Consider the following 17,804-nt stretch of genomic DNA (forward strand, 5'->3'; position numbering starts at 1 on the left):
AGTTTCAAATTGAGCACGTGCGTTTGAGAGGTAGACGATACAGGAATGCAGGAATGCAGAGAGCTGGTCTAAATGAATCATTGACCTTTGAAATTTATTTAACTCTTTGGTCCCCACGTCAGCCAGAAATGGGACTTTTCATTAAGGAAATAAAAAAATTAATTCCAACGTGTCAATTCTTCAAAAGTGTCTTTTATTTTAAAACTCCGAAGGCCCTTTTCACGAATTTTTTTCTGAATTTCTGAAACAACTCAGAAATCTAAGAAAACTGGTCTTGCATTTGACTACCTGCATATAGCCAAATTGCTTGGAGTCCAAGGGGTTAATTCATCCAAGAAAGTAAAGCAGAGGTCTCTACGTTGCGATCAAGGGAAAAACATGCCTCGAGATTTCGATTGAGTCGATCTTCCTCTATAGCTTGGCGGCTTAAATGGAGACCGCAGTCTTTATACGTTGAACTAAATCTTGGGAATCCTGGACTCCGTAAGCGTCTGCCAATGAAATATGTGCAACTTAACGTAAGCCTGGGGTACAGAGACACCAAAGGTCGATTATCCCGCGATCGATCGAAGAAAACACGCCGCTCGGTCTTCGTTAAACATGCATCTTCCGGTTCTGAGCTGATGGGCATGGCGGTTCATCTGGTTTCACGCGCGGTTCGAGGGGCCAGGCTACGATACAAGCGGGAACGGGTTCCCCTTAATTCAGCCCGCGTAATTAATTATGCATTGTTGTTCTCCGCGATAGGGGAGGCGGGGTAACTGTCGGGGAATTTGTTCCCGACCGCCTGGCAAGATATACCTCGTCCCAAACAGCCAGACGACGCGGATAATCGCGTGACTAACGCTTAAGCGGATCGCGGAGAAAGGATCCGCGCGAGTGCACGCGCAAAGCGCGCGAAAACGCGCCACCGCCCGACTACAGACGCACTCCCGAACGTCGTTTATTAATGGCGATGACGCCATTGATAATTCGCACGTGCGTTACCTTAATTGCAGAAAGAGTGATAAATGTTGATCGCGTTTCAACACGAAGCCCCGTCGCGGCGCATGCAAACGTCGCCTGCGGCCATTAACACCGAACCATTACGCGATCTCATGATTCATGACGCGGACTAGAACGCGAACCAGCATCCCGCTAGTTTTTTTTCGAGTTGGGTATTCGTAGGACTGTTTTCGTGTACTGGTGAAATTGAGTAATATTTTTCAAGAGGTAAACATTTGTATGTCGTAGGAGATATAAGCATGTCAGTTCTGATTCTTCTTTTACTAAATGTCGAAGTTGTATTTGAGAAAATGATTGGAAAATTGTCGCACACGATATTTTAGGAGCACTACAAATAACGCTGCGGTACAAGACCTAGTATAAATTTTAACGATACAAATTGAGCGATGTTTCTTCCAGTCATGACGTGATATCGACTAAACGGAAACTGTTATCAAAGTATATGTATAAAATATCTTGTTGAACTATTTGTGACATACGTGAACTTTTCGATAACTGTGGCTAATGACTGGTCTTATAGACAATTTTTCAATGAAGTGCAAAAATACTTTACATAAAACTAAATCGAATAATGCATGAAACAACTGTATATAATTCATATATAGTATATAAGAACTGTGTATAAAAATTTAAAAAAAGTTCATTTTATGTTTTACTCTCTCTGAGCTCCAAACTGTAGTTCATTTATAAAATACATGTTCATCAAATTGAAGCTAAACCTGACTACTATTGACGAGTAATGTCTTCATCCCCACAACTCATCTCGAAACGTGGCAATACGAGACTCCAATACACCTAACCATTCATTACCTTTTCAGCAAAACATTTTACCATGTCGAATAATTGAATCAGAACGAACTCCCTGTCGGTTAGTTAGCTAAGTAAATGAGCCAGAGTGGCAGGACTGGTCGCTTACCCGTGTGCGTCCTCTGATGGGCCTTCAGATGCGAGCTCTTGGTGTACACCTTCTTGCATCCCGGAAATTGGCATTTGTGTATCCTGCGCTTCGTGTCAGGCGGACTGTGCTCGTGGCTCCTCGCGTGGTGCCTGTTGGCCACGGTGCTCGCAGCTGCAGTGGTCCCTGCATGTGCGTGTTGCGTGCCTGCGACCGCAGGGTAGCCGTTCGCTGTGACGGAGATCAGTCTGCAAAAAGATTAGGCCTACATCGTTCCGTGTTCCCGTACCTAATCAATCACGAAATATATTAGGATGAACGTGACCCATGCTTAATGCTACAAATTTGCGATGTCCAGGTTCAGAATTGTATTATTTTCATCAGTACTCGATATTAGAAACGTAAAATATCTGCCGGTCGCGAATGTGTCAAGAATCTTTCTCGTTTCTCAGCCTGATAGAAAATTCTATAATTGAGGGATGTGCTGCAATAAGGAGGCAGCTCCGGTCACTAGAAAAACCGATGATATCGATTTGACGAACAGAGACAAGAAAGAAGAGTGAATTTTGCACTAATTTCACAAGTTTTTGTATTCTACATTTTTTGTTTGTACTGCCAAATATTTTAAGAATACAATGAATATGTGTTTGAAAGAAAATTTTGTTTCCCCTCAATTTCCCTTTTCCCAATTCAGAGTTGCGCCTAATAGCTTCCCCTAATCCTCATCGAAGAATCCATCAGCGGAATATTCAAAGAGCCAATTCTGTTTTCCACGACCAAACAAACCAAAACTACTCGTGTATATGTACATTGAAATAAGAGGTTTAACGTGGTCACCTTGCGACACCCTGCGCGTTGCTGGTGGTAACCCTGACGATGGCGCTCCTGCCACCCGTTCCGTGAAGGTTGAGGTTTTGGACGTCGAGCATCGAACTCCCGCTCGACGAGTGACTGGAGTTGGAATGACTTTGACCCGAGCCAGGGCTCGACGGTGGCGTCAGGATCTGACATTCGCTCTCGCAGCCGCTGTCCTCGTACTCTTCGATTTCCTGCGCCGCAAACGTAATTCATTACGCAACGAGATTACGATAACTGAGGGGGAAGGGCTGATTAAAGCGCAAGCAACTGGTTAAAACGATATCGGACATCGATGCGCACGTACTGGGAATCGATCAATGGCAAATGACCCCGTAAACGGATTACACGAGTCTAGCGTTGCGCGTGCGCGCGTTAAATTACACTATAGTCGGCGCGCGTTAAATTACACTATAGTCGGCGCGCGAAACGGGGGAAAATTGGGAAGAATCGTTATTTGTGTAACTGGCGCCCGATGGTAATTGAAATCTGACGGGCATTGTGCTCGCGATGCACCGAAACAGGAGGGTTCGAAGTGAGTCACCGAATGGAGTCAATCTTCTAGGGGTTGCGACCTATCGATAATTGCGAGTTCGTCGGGGAGATGATTGTCGAGCTCGTTCCGATTTTTCGCAAATACGAACTTGGGTTCGTTCGATATTTTTGTATGCAAATAAGGAACTGGGACTTACAATATTTTTGTTTTAACTTTTATACCTTGGTTTCGTCCCTTTAATCTAATTCATCGCTATATTACAGTATAAATTACATATAAATAAAAGATGAAGTCTGACTACGGTTTATTTCGGTATCAAGTTCGAATGAAAAATTATTACAAAGCGTTCGCCTTGAGCCTCCATCTAAAATACCCATCAAAAATCAGAAGGAGCTCGTCCGACAGCTGGACACGACTACGCGTTCATTGGATTTACGTAAATTAATCGTTCGCATGCAAAGCAACTCCATGCGTGTCAGGGACACCGAGGGTGTGGGCAGCGCGTCGTTGAGCTCGGGTCTGACAAGACAAAAAAAAAATATACACACTTCAAAGAAAACAGAATAGACGCGAAGAAAGAACGCGAAGCGACATCGGCTGTCACGGAGGTGGGAAGGGATAAAGTTCGGACGATAAGTGTCAAGATGTAAATCCGACTTGAACGCACCTCGTGCTCCTCATCCTCTTCGAGATCCTCGCTGGGCTCTTTCTTGAGAATGAGTGCCGTGCACGAGAGGGAGGGCGAGCTGTCCCAGGACAACGCAGAACACGCCGAACTCGCCGACGACATCGACAAGGAATCGAGGTGTCGGTCCAGGAGATCCCTATCGCGGCCGTTGTGGTTGTGATCGCTGGGACTGAATTTTATGTCGTCGATACAGAGCGCTTCCCTGTCTTCCGACGGCGTCGTCATCTGCGCCGGCATCAGGGACAGAGAATAAAAAGTGGGCTTTTCGACACCTCTGGTCAACACACACACAGACGCTACGAGGAGCAACGGACATCGAGGGAAATGGCCCCTTGGGGGAAACCGTCGAATCCGCCACCCCCCGGATCGTGGGTGACGTGGTTACTCACCTCCATTTTTATGGGCGACTCGAATTGTGCGTTTGCGGTGCCAGTGGAGGCCGTCCACGAGATTGGCGGCGCCCTGAAGAGGTTCCAAGGGGCCGTGTCCAACTCTGTGGGCAACTTTTTGTACGACTGCAGCTTCGGCTCGTCCTTCAGGTACCTCTCCATCTCGTAGCATGTCTGAAACAGGTGAAACAGACAGTTAGGTGGGATAGACACAGTGTAGGCACAGTTAGGTGTGTTTCAGGTATTCATACAGCGATTAGTGTTGTCGAAAAGGTAGTTTAGTTTCTGTATTTAAAGGTAATATTTTCCCATTTAAATATTTTTTACCCATAATAGTTTGATTTTAGTCACTAACCAGGCCCATATTTATTTCCATAGCTATTATACGTTACGAGTAATCGTTTCTCTAATTCAATCATTGTTGAAGGAAATGCGATATCTATTTCTCTCTTTGCCATACAAATCATCAACGATAGATGCGCGAAACCAAGTCTCATCGAAACCCACCCCCAGCCTCTAGCTGCGTCAATCATATTTTTATTTTGCTTACAGCACCATCAAGACTATAATCTTAACCCAGACAGTGCTTTTCATTGAAGAAATAAAAAAATTAATTCTGTAGGTTAAATGTCAAAGAAAGTGAATGATGTAGTTTCTAAAACTCTATAAACAAAGTTTAATCACAATACAAATTTTTAAGAGTATAATTCTGGTAGTAAACGTGTTAACAATCGAACCCAGAGAGAAAGATGTCGACAACTTCGGCCCGATCGAGTGATCCGGTAAATCAAACACTTCCAAGTCTTTCGATTGCGTCGACGTATCGCCAAGTCTCGGGCAAGAAGCGTCTGGGATCCGCCTCGCGGAACATCGGACACCTGCGGCGACGGGAACTTCTCGAGACAGCGGGGAAAATTATCAGCGGCAACCAGGCGGGACCACGCGAAAACACATCGACGCAGTCGACACAGGAGTTACCGAACTCGGAACTTCTCCGCGGACTCCCGTAGGCCGTGCCTAGTTCGGTGCAGTTCCTCGGAGACGCGGAGTGCAAAGTTATGCTGCCTAGCGTGCGCCGAGGAATTGTGCACGAATCGTGCTGCGAAATCAGATTATGCAGCCGCTTGTTCGGCCCCTCTTCGACGTCCTTGGACCACGGTTCGACTAGGACCAATGCGGCATCCCTCTAAGGGATAGTTTTCACGTTTCTTGAGGCTTCGATGGAAAAATCGTGTTGTGATTCGAACCAGAATAGTATTACAGAAAGAACATTGATTTTGGGGTGTTTAGTTACTGAAAATTAAGGGATGGTCGTTCAGGTCAACTTCTTTGACTCTGAGGAAGGAAAATATTCTTCTTCCTCGCAAGCTTATCCATATATGTATAACTCAACTACTCTTATGACAAAAAATTCTGTAAAGATTGTATATTTTTCCCATCTCATAGAAGACTCAAGGGAAACATCCAGTGTTTTCTTGGGCACCCAAATAGAACCCCGCTCGTTTATCTTGAACGCGGTATTCAGGACGATCAAGAAGAAAAAAGAGGGGCAACACAGCGTTCAAGATAAATGTGCTTTGTATATTAAAACGCGGCGGCTTTAATAAAAGTTTCGCTGACGCAAGCATGGCCACCGGGGGTTCCCCCGCGTGACGATCTCCAAGACGAGTTCTCATTACGCTTCCGTCGCCGTCGTTATTCTCTTCGGCGTGGGATAATTTACGGTCGGTCGTTTCTTCTGGTCTTTGACAAGCTCCAGGAAACGAGTAAAGGGACCCTGAAGCCGCGATTACGCGAGCATTCGCGTCGCTCTTTAATGCTTTCAATTTCTTTATGTGCGATACGGAGTTGGATTTATCTTCCTTTTGTTTTAACCAGTATTGTGTTCAATCAGACGAATCGATTTGTTTCGTAATATGGAGAAACTTAAATTTGTCGATTGAATTATTAAAAGTATGGAAGATAAAGAAAGATACCTTGAAATATTACCTTAAATTTTGAAAAATAATAACACCCTACAATATATTTAAGTACATGTATCTATCAAATTTGAAGAAAGTTTGTAAAAATTTGTGCATAATTTATTACTCTTTCTCGCAAAATTCTTCATAAATAAAGAGTGTATTTTACTTTACAAATGAACAAAAGTTTGATAACTGGCTCGGCCACCGTTTGAAAAATGTTAAAATGAGTTACTGGGAACAGTCACTTGTCTTTGTCGCGATACGAACGAAGCCTGTCCCGCTGTGTCTGGCTTTCACGGATGAAACCACTTATCTCCGTCCATTGTCGTGCAATAATTTTTCTTTACCGCGAGGCCACTTTAAGGGTAGCCAATGGTGGTAACAAAGACGCGAAGAACAACGGCTGGGGAGTATTTTATCACAACTGCATCGGCGAGCTTCAAAGATCTCCCTCTCGCGCGAGTTACTTTGACACGAGCGGAATCTTATGAAGCTGTAAACTCTATATCAACGAGATTCATTTAAATAGAAAAATTACTCGAGTGTTGCAGATCAATCCGATTTCCTTTGCTTTCCAACCAACGAAGGAATCACCTTGAACTTCTCTTTATAATGCTACGCAGAGCTCTGTACTTAGAATGGAGAATTCACGATTGTATAAAGCTGCGTTATTATTGACGCGAAATGGGGAAAACTGATTTAAATAAGACGAAATAATTTTATATGCTTTTTGAATGAAACTTCAGGTTAACGACAGCATAAAGGTGCAGATTTTCTTTACACCAGAATATTTATATCTACTTCTATGGATCGCATTCTATCTAACTCTTGAATTCATTTAGAAGGTATGCTGAAATGAAATAAATCACAATGGACACCTGAGAATATACCTATGCAATCGAATACGCGTTGCATCAATTTTTTTAATCTCAAAAAGTATTTCAATTAAAAATTTCCAAGTCTATGTTTCAGATTATCAAAACAAAAATATATTATATGCTCAAGAATTCGTATTCCAATAAAATCAACTGCTTATCAATTACTTGCAGAATAAAAATAAAAATATCAATCATAGAATTAAATATTCCCCAACGAGCAACGGAAACTTCCAATCGGATTCGCGAATAAATTCCAGTACGTTGACTTCATTCCTCGTCTATTATCCTTCCTAAAAAAAAAAAAATCAAACCCATCCCTGGGCATCTCATCGGCGTCCATTGTCGTCTTGCTTCGTCGTTGAATCGCGTAGGAGGATTTATGAATTCACGTCGCGACGCGCTACGCACGGAAGGTCGGGTGTACAGCAATTATCCACGAGCGACACCGACGGTGACTATGATACCGGGGATTTCCCGATCATTGTAACGCTAATTAAACCGGAGGGATGCCACGCAACCGCGGCTAGCATCGTCGTTGCATTTTGATGGCGGACAGTAACAATCGTTCGATGAATCTGCATAGCCAGCCCCGGCGAGTTATAAATTGTTTCCAGCGCCCATTGACAGGTAAGCAGCGTCGGCCGCGTCGCTGTAAATATAATGAGGACGGCCATTGTAAAATTTGACACGCGGGACCGATGAATTACAAATACTGTATGTGCCCCTAACAATTACGGATCCACGCTGGGATTGATCTCGCGTTCGATGAAACGGTTGTCGATACGTACGAGAGACAAGTTCATTACTGGTCCGTTCGCAATCATCCTCGTGGTGGGAACATCTTGTTATAATGTAAACTATTTTTACGTTACATTACCATTTCTCTCAACTTATATAAATATATTATAAAGTTTTTAAATTTAAATTTAAATAAAAATAAAAATATATTATGTGTCGAAATTATGGTCCAGAAATCTTGAGAATTTAATAAGTGAACAATCTATCTCTATAAGATTAAGGATTGCAAGTAAAATAATTTAGCTACAGTATGTGGAGAAATAAAAACATACATTCTTCTAAATTCTTCTCTTCCTGTTAATTAGTTATCCAGGAGGATTCACTTTTCCAAGACGAATCAGAAGTTCGTCTTCCCGACAGGGATTTTTCGATATGAGCGAAAAATGGCGTGCGACTGAAATTACAGGGCACTGCGTCCAATATCGTCCCCTCGCTAGGAAAAATAATCGTCCTTGGACTCCTTCATTATTCACGGTTAAAGTTCGTCCACGGAGCCCGCGGGAACGAGTAACGGCGTTAATATAACTTGGAAAGGAATTTTATCACCATCCCCCAGAACCATCTCCCGTCCGCGTCGACTTAACTTCTACTAATCGTCATCGACGACTTTGATCGAGAAGGCGATTAAAAATCAGTGGGCTAATTTAAACAGTTTCCCGCGAAGTTCGCCAGGAATATTCTAAGAATTCGGAATCGCCTGAATAAATTAAATCTGCGAAGGACCCCTCGAATTTTAATTTAGAAAGTTACGTTATCCCTATATAAATTGCGTCTGGATTTTACTTATTTTAGGTTAGAAAAATCTCAATTTATAAAATCACTCGAGAATATTTTAAGAAAACCTTGGGTTGGTACTTCGGAATAAATGTTTCTCCTCACAAATTTTTGTTTATAGAAATGCCAATGTACATAAAAGATTCAATGAAAAACATTCACATAAAATAATATAGATTTGTTATGAAACACTAAAATAAATTAAAGATTTAACTCGATAGAGAGTCTTTGAAGTACAAAAACAAGAGAGTTTCACTAACCTTCGCGAGCCAGTACCAGAAACAGAAAGCTGTTTTATTATCAACTACACTCTCAAAGGGAAAAACCAAGTTTTATATTAAACTTTAAGAACAAGAAAATAATTTCGTACACAACGCAAAGCGAACTTCGCCGTTTTCTTTGGCGTGGAACAATAATCTCAGACGCGCCGCTTTCACGAAAGAATCCTCATTCTCTGGAAACAGGCTCGACGTTTCCCGCTTCCTGGATAGTTCCGCGAAGAGGTTCACCTTCGCGGAAGGTATCCCGATTCCCTTTGTTTCCCAGGTATAACGGTGCGCCCGCGTTGTTTCTTTTCCCCTCCGAAACTTCGCCGAGAGGAGCGAAACCGTTGGAAAAATGTGCGAGCCGTCCCTTCGCCAGCGGTGCCATTAAATCCGGAACTGCGTAATAATTTAGAAGTCCGCGGCGTGGCCGACTCGTCCATGGTCGGTCACAATGGTCCCGTTATCGTTTTCCATCGAGGCGAGCCGCGAACGTTCGAGTCACGGAATCCTCCATTACGCTTTTACCGATGACCCCATAAGCCATCGCCACTGGATTTACGAGGCGCGCGGCACCCCGTCCGCGTCGCATGTATTTGCTGGACGAAAACACGCTCGTTTGATGATTCACCGCCGATCGTTCGAACGTGGAAAACCTGGGCGAGGTTATCGTTATGCATAAGGCAAACGGTGTACCTATCTCGACGATGGAGCGACGACGGGCTGTAATTTACGGCGAGACCGACGCATTAAGGATTATTCCGACGTGGACACGGAATAAGTGGGACGTCTTTGGAATTTTGCCCAGTTACTTATGGACACTATGTATGACAACGTGATTTTTTATAAATAAAAAGGCATAAGAGTTTCATTATTATAAATTATAGTTGCAAGTTAGTGGATCAATTATCATCGATTTTATTCTTCCATCTCTGACAAGGAAAAGTTATTCAGAATTACGAAGACTTCCGTCTAAAAAAACAGATGAAATAATCCCAACGTCTTATTACGGTATGCGAACCAGTAACCCTGCGTTAAACTTCTGAATGAGAAAGATCCCGTCTCTGCACCTGATTGATCACTTATCCTTTGGCTGCGACACCGCGCGGAAGCGTTAACGAATATTAACGCGTCCGATCTTTCACGCCACGGGGACGCTTGCAGAGGGAAGAACCGCATGGAAAATCGCGAAGGGAGGGAGGATGACAAAGAACGGGTTGAATCCTCGCATCCGTGAGCACAGTGGCGGAATAACCGGGAAACAAGCCCAGGGGCGGAGACGCCAGGGCGGAGGATTGGCGCGAAGGAACCGTCGTACAACGGATTCCGAGCTTACCTATACGCGGCCAAGTTTTCCTCTTGTTATGAATGAACGAGGAGAAGGAGGGAAGGGGGGAATGTCTTTGTGCTGTCTCCCACCTCGTTACACCACGGCAAACCCGGTCTGCGGAGAATCGCGTCACATACACCTCACTGTTTACACACCCCTCGATGGGTTGCGCGCGAGCGAAACGGCACACGGATCTCTACCCGTTTCTCTATTTTCCGTCGCTTTGTCTTACCTCCGCGATCAGCCACATCCGACCTGGGGACTTTGAGGCGCGCTAGAATATTGCCGCGACGCGAATCTCGCAGTTGGAAGAATTCCGCAGGCTTCCAAGCACCGACGGAAGTCGGATGGTCGTGAATGACTCGAGACGGATCAGGAACGCGCTGTTGGTTCTATTGGGACATGGTGGAACTGTATTGGGTTCGAAATTTGGTTCGGTATTTGGAAAATAGTTTATGCAGTCAATGCGTGCAGGCTCTCTTTATGATATACAGTAATTTATTATAAAATTGTACAGAATTTTGAAGCATGGTGAATAGGAAGCTAGCGTTCAAGTAGAGTGGGCAGTAGAAACAGCCAGTCTGTGTCAGACTCGCGTAGTACAAGCATGTCTCTAATGAAACTATAGATAGCCTTAGGTTTTAATAGCAATATTTAATAATGAATTAAAGTTTATCATTGTATATAGCTATGATTTTCACGCATCTAAGGTGGCTTTCCTCTTTTCAATACTCACCATCAAACACGTTTATAATTTTGTATTCAGACACTTAATAAGTGGAAAAGTCCCTTAAAAAAGACGCGTAATCCGTTGAAATAGGGAATCCTGTGACTTTCGCTGAAATATCAAGTTGCCATAAATAATCTACCTGAAACTGGAGGGCGTTTTCGACAACCACGAATTTGACCCGTCGCCGAAGGGGGATTGGCTGTCCGAGTTCGAAGATATACGACGAACGAAAGCGTTTTCGTTGACGAAACGGCCGATCGGTCGTGGCTCGTAAATACAGCGCGAATGGCGGGATCATCCGTGAGGTTATAACCGGGGAATAGAGTGCCGCTATAAATTTGTGTTTCGGTGAAATCCGATTCGACGCAGTTTAAGGATTTCTTTGGTTACCGTCGCGTCGTCTTCCCTATTTTCCGACCACATTGTAGTAAAACGAGCCCGAGCTCGGGCTGGAATTGCAAACCAGACGATTCCGAGCGGCGAATCTCGCCAGAACTGCCCTCGCGACGCTAAAAGCATTCAAGGGGACGTTCTGGTCCAGCACTTTCGAAAAAAGGGCTTGTTTCATGTAAAACGTGGACCGTCTTGTGAATTTAGGTGAAATTCATAAGAGTAACGCAGCTATATAACCATTCTAGCTATTTCATTTTTTTTTTCACTTTTTGTGGTATGAACATAGAAACTTAAAAATACAAAATACCCGACCCCTCCTTAGTGGTAGCAATGGATACCAGTGACATATAAGGGGTTAAATGATTTATTTTAATATTTCAAGTTTCCTACTGTCTACATAGAAGATCTAGGAAGTTTCCTGCCTTTTTAACCAACAAAATCCTTGAGGTAGTCGTCCTACAATTCTTTTAGACGCCACTGTAAGCTCCGAATAAAACACCTCCGAAGCAACCCTTCACGTGCGAATACATTCAATGAGACACACATCCCAGTACCTCCAAACGCCCGGTCGGGTGTCCAAACAACGTTTTCGGTGCAGACACCATCGCTGAAATCACCACGAACAAAGGGTAGAGAATCTCCCGGGATCAGCGATCCCAAACGACGTTCAATTTGCGCGAGATAATGGCCAGCCGATAGAATCGACCTCGCCGATAACCGTATCAGTCGAGAATCCACGTAACAAAGCGGCCAATTCGCGTCGGAATACACGCCCGCCCGGCCAAACAGGAAAAAGATAAAGGAAACATGGTTAGATTAGGACCGGGGGCGAGAGGGGTGGAGGAAAGGGAGAGAGTGTGCTCTAACTGCGAGACGAGGACGGGATCGAAAACGATTCGCGTTTCCCAGGGACTCTCTTATCGAGGGCCTCGTAGATCCAGTCGGACTTTCCTTCCAGCGCAATTCCCTCCCACTTCGGTGGGGAAACCTGCTCGTTTCCGTTGGTGCGCTTTCCAGAAACCGGAATCCCGCGTTACTCACCGCTTTGACGGTAACGATCGCGGAACCTGGGGAGATCTGGTAGTAACAGTAAAATAAACCATTCTCGAGGACGCGTCTCCGCAACCGGGACTCGAACGTGAACGCCGCTGCTCGAAATGGGGAGAGGACATTAGAAACCGGGATGGCTGAGGCGGAGGGGGCCGAATAAAATCGCTGCGGAAACCTGAAAGACGCATAGAGGGGTGGTGGTGAAGATAGAGCGGAGGGAACACGTAGAAAATAATGGGCCATAGTGTCGCAAAGTGTGCTGGGAGCTCTAGGTTCTAGAGTCAATTCTAATAAGAGCTTCTAAGCGAAATCTTGCTGAGGAATCTTGATATGGATGATCTCGAAACAGAGTTATAGGTTGGATTCAAGCATTTTCAACTTACAGAACTAGATAGAGGCAAAGATAGATCAGAAGGAGTTGATACAGGGGCTCCACAAAGACTCAACGTGGATGATGAACTAGTCACTTGTCATAGATCTTAGACGCTAGACACTGTATCGTTAGGCTCGCTACAATCCATCCTTGATACGTGAAACTTAAAAAGGATCTCAGATTCCGAGATTTGAAGAATTCGATACTGACGACCTGTGGACTCTTGAAACCTGAGACAAACTATCCCAGGGTTTCTAATGGCGCTTGGAAGGGGACTAAAGCCTCGTGAGACTAGGAATAGAGATGACGAGAGATCTGTACCTTCAACCTCGAATCTCTGAGACCTACGAACTCGTGTCTCGTTTGGAATTCGAGTAATTGGTATCAGAGTTTGATTTTTGATTGGATCCATAGTCTCATTGACCTAAGACGATATTTATGAAAACAGGCTAGTTTTGACCGAAAATGCATTGGATCTATGCAAGCAACTGCTCCTCGACTACAGGATGCTTTCCACCACCTTTCCCAGTTCTCGTGTGACGGAAAATCGATAGCACGAATGAGCTCTAACCGAAATAATGAATTAATAGAGATAATGGAAGCCAGACACTTGATACAGTCGATCCTGCCTACACGAAGCTCGATACAGATGACCTCAGGCTCAAGAAACCTGATACTGACGACCTCCGAACTCCTGAAACCGAATACAGACGACCTCGGATCCGTAATGACCAATGGAAGGTGACTCTGGAATCTCTCGAGACTCCAGAAGTCCCCGTGGTCTTGGAAGGCTTAGGACTTTCGAGAGGTTTCAGGAGTTTCGAGAAGTTTGTGGGGCGGAGCTCTGTCTATCACGGGTCTGAAGCACTCTGAAGCTTCGAATCTGCAGTGATCTATATAGAGACCAGGTATCGTCCAGATGCTCCATCCCTCATATCCGATATCCTTTGAATTGTGGATCATCCACATCGAATTCCACAGGTCACCCACAGCGAGTTTGACGATGTTTGTAGCAAGTCCTGGGAATCTGTGGTCATCCGTACCAGACCTTACGAGTCACCAGCCGTCGGCAGTGGATTTCTCTATTCCATGGACATTTATTTCGCATCTCATGGCTCCGCCGTAATCCAAGAGTATGGTATCATCTGAGTCATGGAGTCTAGACTAACCTGTACGAAGGCCACGAGTAACCACGAGTACGCAACTCTTATGTCCTTTGTCTCAAGTGTGGATCGTTTGCATCGGGTTCCACAGCAAATTGGCGATGATGATTACGGTGAGTTCTGCGTGCATAAGGTCGTCTGTACAGGACGTTTCCCATCTCAAAAAGCGAAGCTGTATCACGTTCCACTTCTTCTCGGATCACCAGGGGGTTTCTGACACAGGAACCCACTCGGCATCCCTCTTTCCCGCTTCCTCCGTCGGTGGACTCGGAGTTCCGCAGTAATTCCGCGGTCCTGTCATTAACAGAGCCCGCGGCCCGCCGAAGAGAAAATGAATGATAACCCAGGTCGGTCTCCGGCGCAGAACCGTCAATGCTTTTCAGCCCTCCTGCGGGGGCCGGCACGGTGGCAGGCTGCCAAGTCGTTAAAGAGATTCCCGCAACTTTAAAGGTGCCGTAAACCCGCGAATTTATCTCGTCCTTTCCTCCTACTTTCTCAACTTCATACCAACGAGCCTGCCCCCTCCCCGTGGCGGCGTCCTCGACCAACAAAATTTCGAGGAAAGCATCTCGCAGACTTTTTTCTCCTTGGCACCGGTCTTCGTCGCCCGCACGCCGGTATATCCTTCCCCGCTGTCCGTTTCGCTGGTGGAAGAGGACGACGGTTGGAGGGGGAGTCAGGTGGCATTCCACGGATATCAGAATTTCGGTCGGTGGAACTGATTAAATGGAATATATCGTGTTCTGGTTCCGCGCCGCGTACACGTACGCTACAATCGGAGGAGATACGGAACCACACGGCGACACTTTGTCGCACGGGGGACAGGATTTACGAGCTCGGTCCTTTAGGCGTTTGAATTACTATCTCGATTTTACGAAATCGAGAGGAGCGTCGAACCACGCGAGACGCCCGTGCCAAGTTTCCGCTTTTGCGCATACGTGTATATGTATATCGCCCAGCTCGACCGTTCCGGATTTATTGTATGGAAACTGTTCGGAACGAAGCCTTTAACGATTAACGATCGTAGGGGGTTTCCACTATTTCCGAGACGGAAGGGAGCAATGTATTTTCATGATTTCTGCAACGGTACTCGGGCGAAAGTAGAACGTTCGATTTGGATCCTTTGGGATTGCTTTTGGAATTTGAGCACTTTTCATTAGGAGTTTCAAGGGTTTAGTTTTTAATTAGATGAAAGTTTTAGTATCTTGTTTCCTTTTCATCCAACAGTGGATTCCTACAAACTACCTATCTGCAATTTCTGTACAGTTCTCTGCGTTATTATCCACCTAGTAATTTCTGACTTTGAGAATCTGACAAAAACTGACGAATGTGTCGCTCTTACGCAACACCAGTTAACACGATAACATCGTATCTTTTTACGAAATTCCGACCGACTCGGTTTCATGTCCTACTCCCTCGCTAATCCGACGCAAATAAAGCTGCCTCGGAAGGCCGAAACAGACGTCAGCAGAGTAAACTCAGTCAATTTGCTCTCTAATCTCTCGAATCATGGCGTACACACGGTTCACATCATGATAACTCGGCGCACAAAATAGAAATCGTTCCTACGAACACCTCAACGTAGTACAGTAGACAAAAAAGGAAAGATCTCTCACGTTTCCAATAGTAGCAATATTGTAGCAATATTGACTTAAAGATCTCCCATAAGAGTCTTCTATCTAAATAACTTCAAAAACTTCAACCCCTTGCTGATGATACGACATGACTGCCCTGAAGAGTGTATCAACCAAAAATTTTATAACCATTTCATTTTAGAAATTCTCATCGAAGTAACCTTCCAATCCAACCCAATCCTTTCGTTTCACCAAATCTTACACTCAGGAGCAACGATCTCCTAAGTTCACCTTCCGAATAACTCAAAGCCGCATCGATTAATCTATTCGCCTAACTGCAACAATCGTAGAAACAAAACTCACGGTCACGCATGTAACGTGGTCTTACATTTCCGATCGCCGTGGTACGATATTTCATCGACGCGGAGCCGAGTTCGAGCATCCCAGGAGAGCATCAGCGTCCGATTCAGAGGTTCGGCCCCCCTAATTCAATTATGAATACCCCATCGAACGTCGAAACCCCCGTTCTCAGCGCAATCGAGCAGCCTTCAGAGGCATTTCCGCGCGAGCAGGCGTCCCGATTAGTCCCCATACAGAAACAACCGCCGACAGACGCGCTCCGAACTCCGTGGCGGTCCAGCGTCGCTCGAAGCTGGCGGTCGACGCTTTTCGCCAGGTCGAAAATAGAGCAGAAAGCCGTCGACTGAACGCCGAGGCCTGGGGTCAGGGTTAACGATGCTAACAAGCCGTAGCCGAGTGACTTACGACTAATTCGACGCGCCTCCACGCCCCCGTCCACCGAGACTCGCGAAGACGCCTGGGGTACGTTCCACTGTAAGCATTTGCATGAAAACGATGGGCAATATTATCGGTGAGCTTTGGTAGAATATTTTTAAGATGATACATTCGTTGTTGGGTAGATTTACCCGAAAATTTAGGAAATCTTGAATGAATTCTAGACTGCATTCGAAAGGATGTAACCCCATGTAGCAGTAGATGATATCAACCTGATATGAGCCTCTGAAATAAATAATTTATCATGCAATGATCAAAAACATTTTATTATTCAAGTTATTATAAATGTAAAAAGTTATAACTACACCAAGTCCTTCGAGACTTATATTTAAGATTTTCCAAAAAGTGGAGTTAATTGATTTTTGCAGTGAACGGCTCATATGTGGAAGAATGAAGAACATGTTCCATGTATTATTTACGATGTAACACAAATCATATCCCTCTGGTACATGCGAATAAATTAACAACCAAATATAGAACCCGGAGTATAATTACGAAAATCGACTTTTGCCCAGCTTTTCAATTCAAACGCCCCTGCTGTGCGACGCGGCTGAGGCCAGCTGGTCTCGTTAGGGCGCGGTCGTGCGCCCAGTGAGACGTTGCAATTGTTTGTTATTGTTGTGAGGTCACCTCGTTAAGAGTGCCCGCGCGTCCAGTCTCGTTAGGCGGTCATTTGTAACCCCGGCAGGGACCGTGATCGGGAAACGCGGGAAAACCGACCAGGAATGCGGTAGGATCGCTACGAAGCGCGTTGGTTGACGAATTCCTTCTCGGATGCTTGATAGGGATAAATTGATTGGGGAGGGTGGTGTGTGGCGTCGACGATGATGATGATGGACGCAGCCATGGAGGAGAACGAACGGTTGGGCTCTGCCATACGGAAGTTTTCGGTGTCGTCGATGAGCCGTGGACTAAATTCTTATCTCGATTAATATTTCGAGTATTAAATAAGAAATGAACAACTCCAGATCGTTATTTGTCAAGTTAAAAGCACAATCTGAATTGTAAGAGGAATTTATATCATGAAATACAATTTTAGAATATGAAATTACATCGTTCTTTACAAGGGATGAGTAGAAGCTTGTCCGAGTAACTGTTCAACTTTGAATTTTTAAACAGATGATAAATTATTTTGTTGCCAGGAAACAGTCGTACAAGAAGATGGCCACTCCGCTGTTGGTGATGAATATTATGCATGAATCTGTGCGTATTTTTCTCGAATATGATTTACATAAACAAGAATACACGGATACTTGTGAAATGGCCCGAGAGTATGGCAGAGTCTTTTACAGCAATTCTTTGCATACAGAATATAAACTTTGAATCTTTCATGTTGAATACACCAACTTTATCTTGTCACCTTTCACCCGACTTACGTACATATCTCGTCT

General features: G+C 44.7%; 1 protein-coding gene across 3 annotated transcripts in view; it reads right to left on the bottom strand.

Moving 5' to 3' along the window:
* Nucleotides 1-17,804, bottom strand: part of LOC128894777 (Krueppel-like factor 6) — a 390,418-nt gene that overhangs the window by 33,954 nt on the left and 338,660 nt on the right. For 2 of the 3 annotated variants that reach the window (XR_008461624.1, XM_054156766.1), the window contains exons 2-5: nt 4,329-4,502; nt 3,919-4,164; nt 2,738-2,949; nt 1,922-2,148 (exon numbers count right to left, since the gene is read on the bottom strand). Coding sequence is in view for 2 of the 3 variants with exons in the window: in XM_054156766.1 (XP_054012741.1) it covers nt 1,922-2,148; nt 2,738-2,949; nt 3,919-4,164; nt 4,329-4,502 (859 nt within the window). In the remaining variant the exon portion in view is untranslated. The remainder of the gene's footprint in view (nt 1-1,921; nt 2,149-2,737; nt 2,950-3,918; nt 4,165-4,328; nt 4,503-17,804) is intronic. The other variant, XM_054156767.1, reaches the window with a different exon arrangement.

This window comes from Hylaeus anthracinus, unplaced genomic scaffold (assembly GCF_026225885.1).
Source record: "Hylaeus anthracinus isolate JK02 unplaced genomic scaffold, UHH_iyHylAnth1.0_haploid 4, whole genome shotgun sequence".
Classification (NCBI taxonomy): domain Eukaryota; kingdom Metazoa; phylum Arthropoda; class Insecta; order Hymenoptera; family Colletidae; genus Hylaeus; species Hylaeus anthracinus.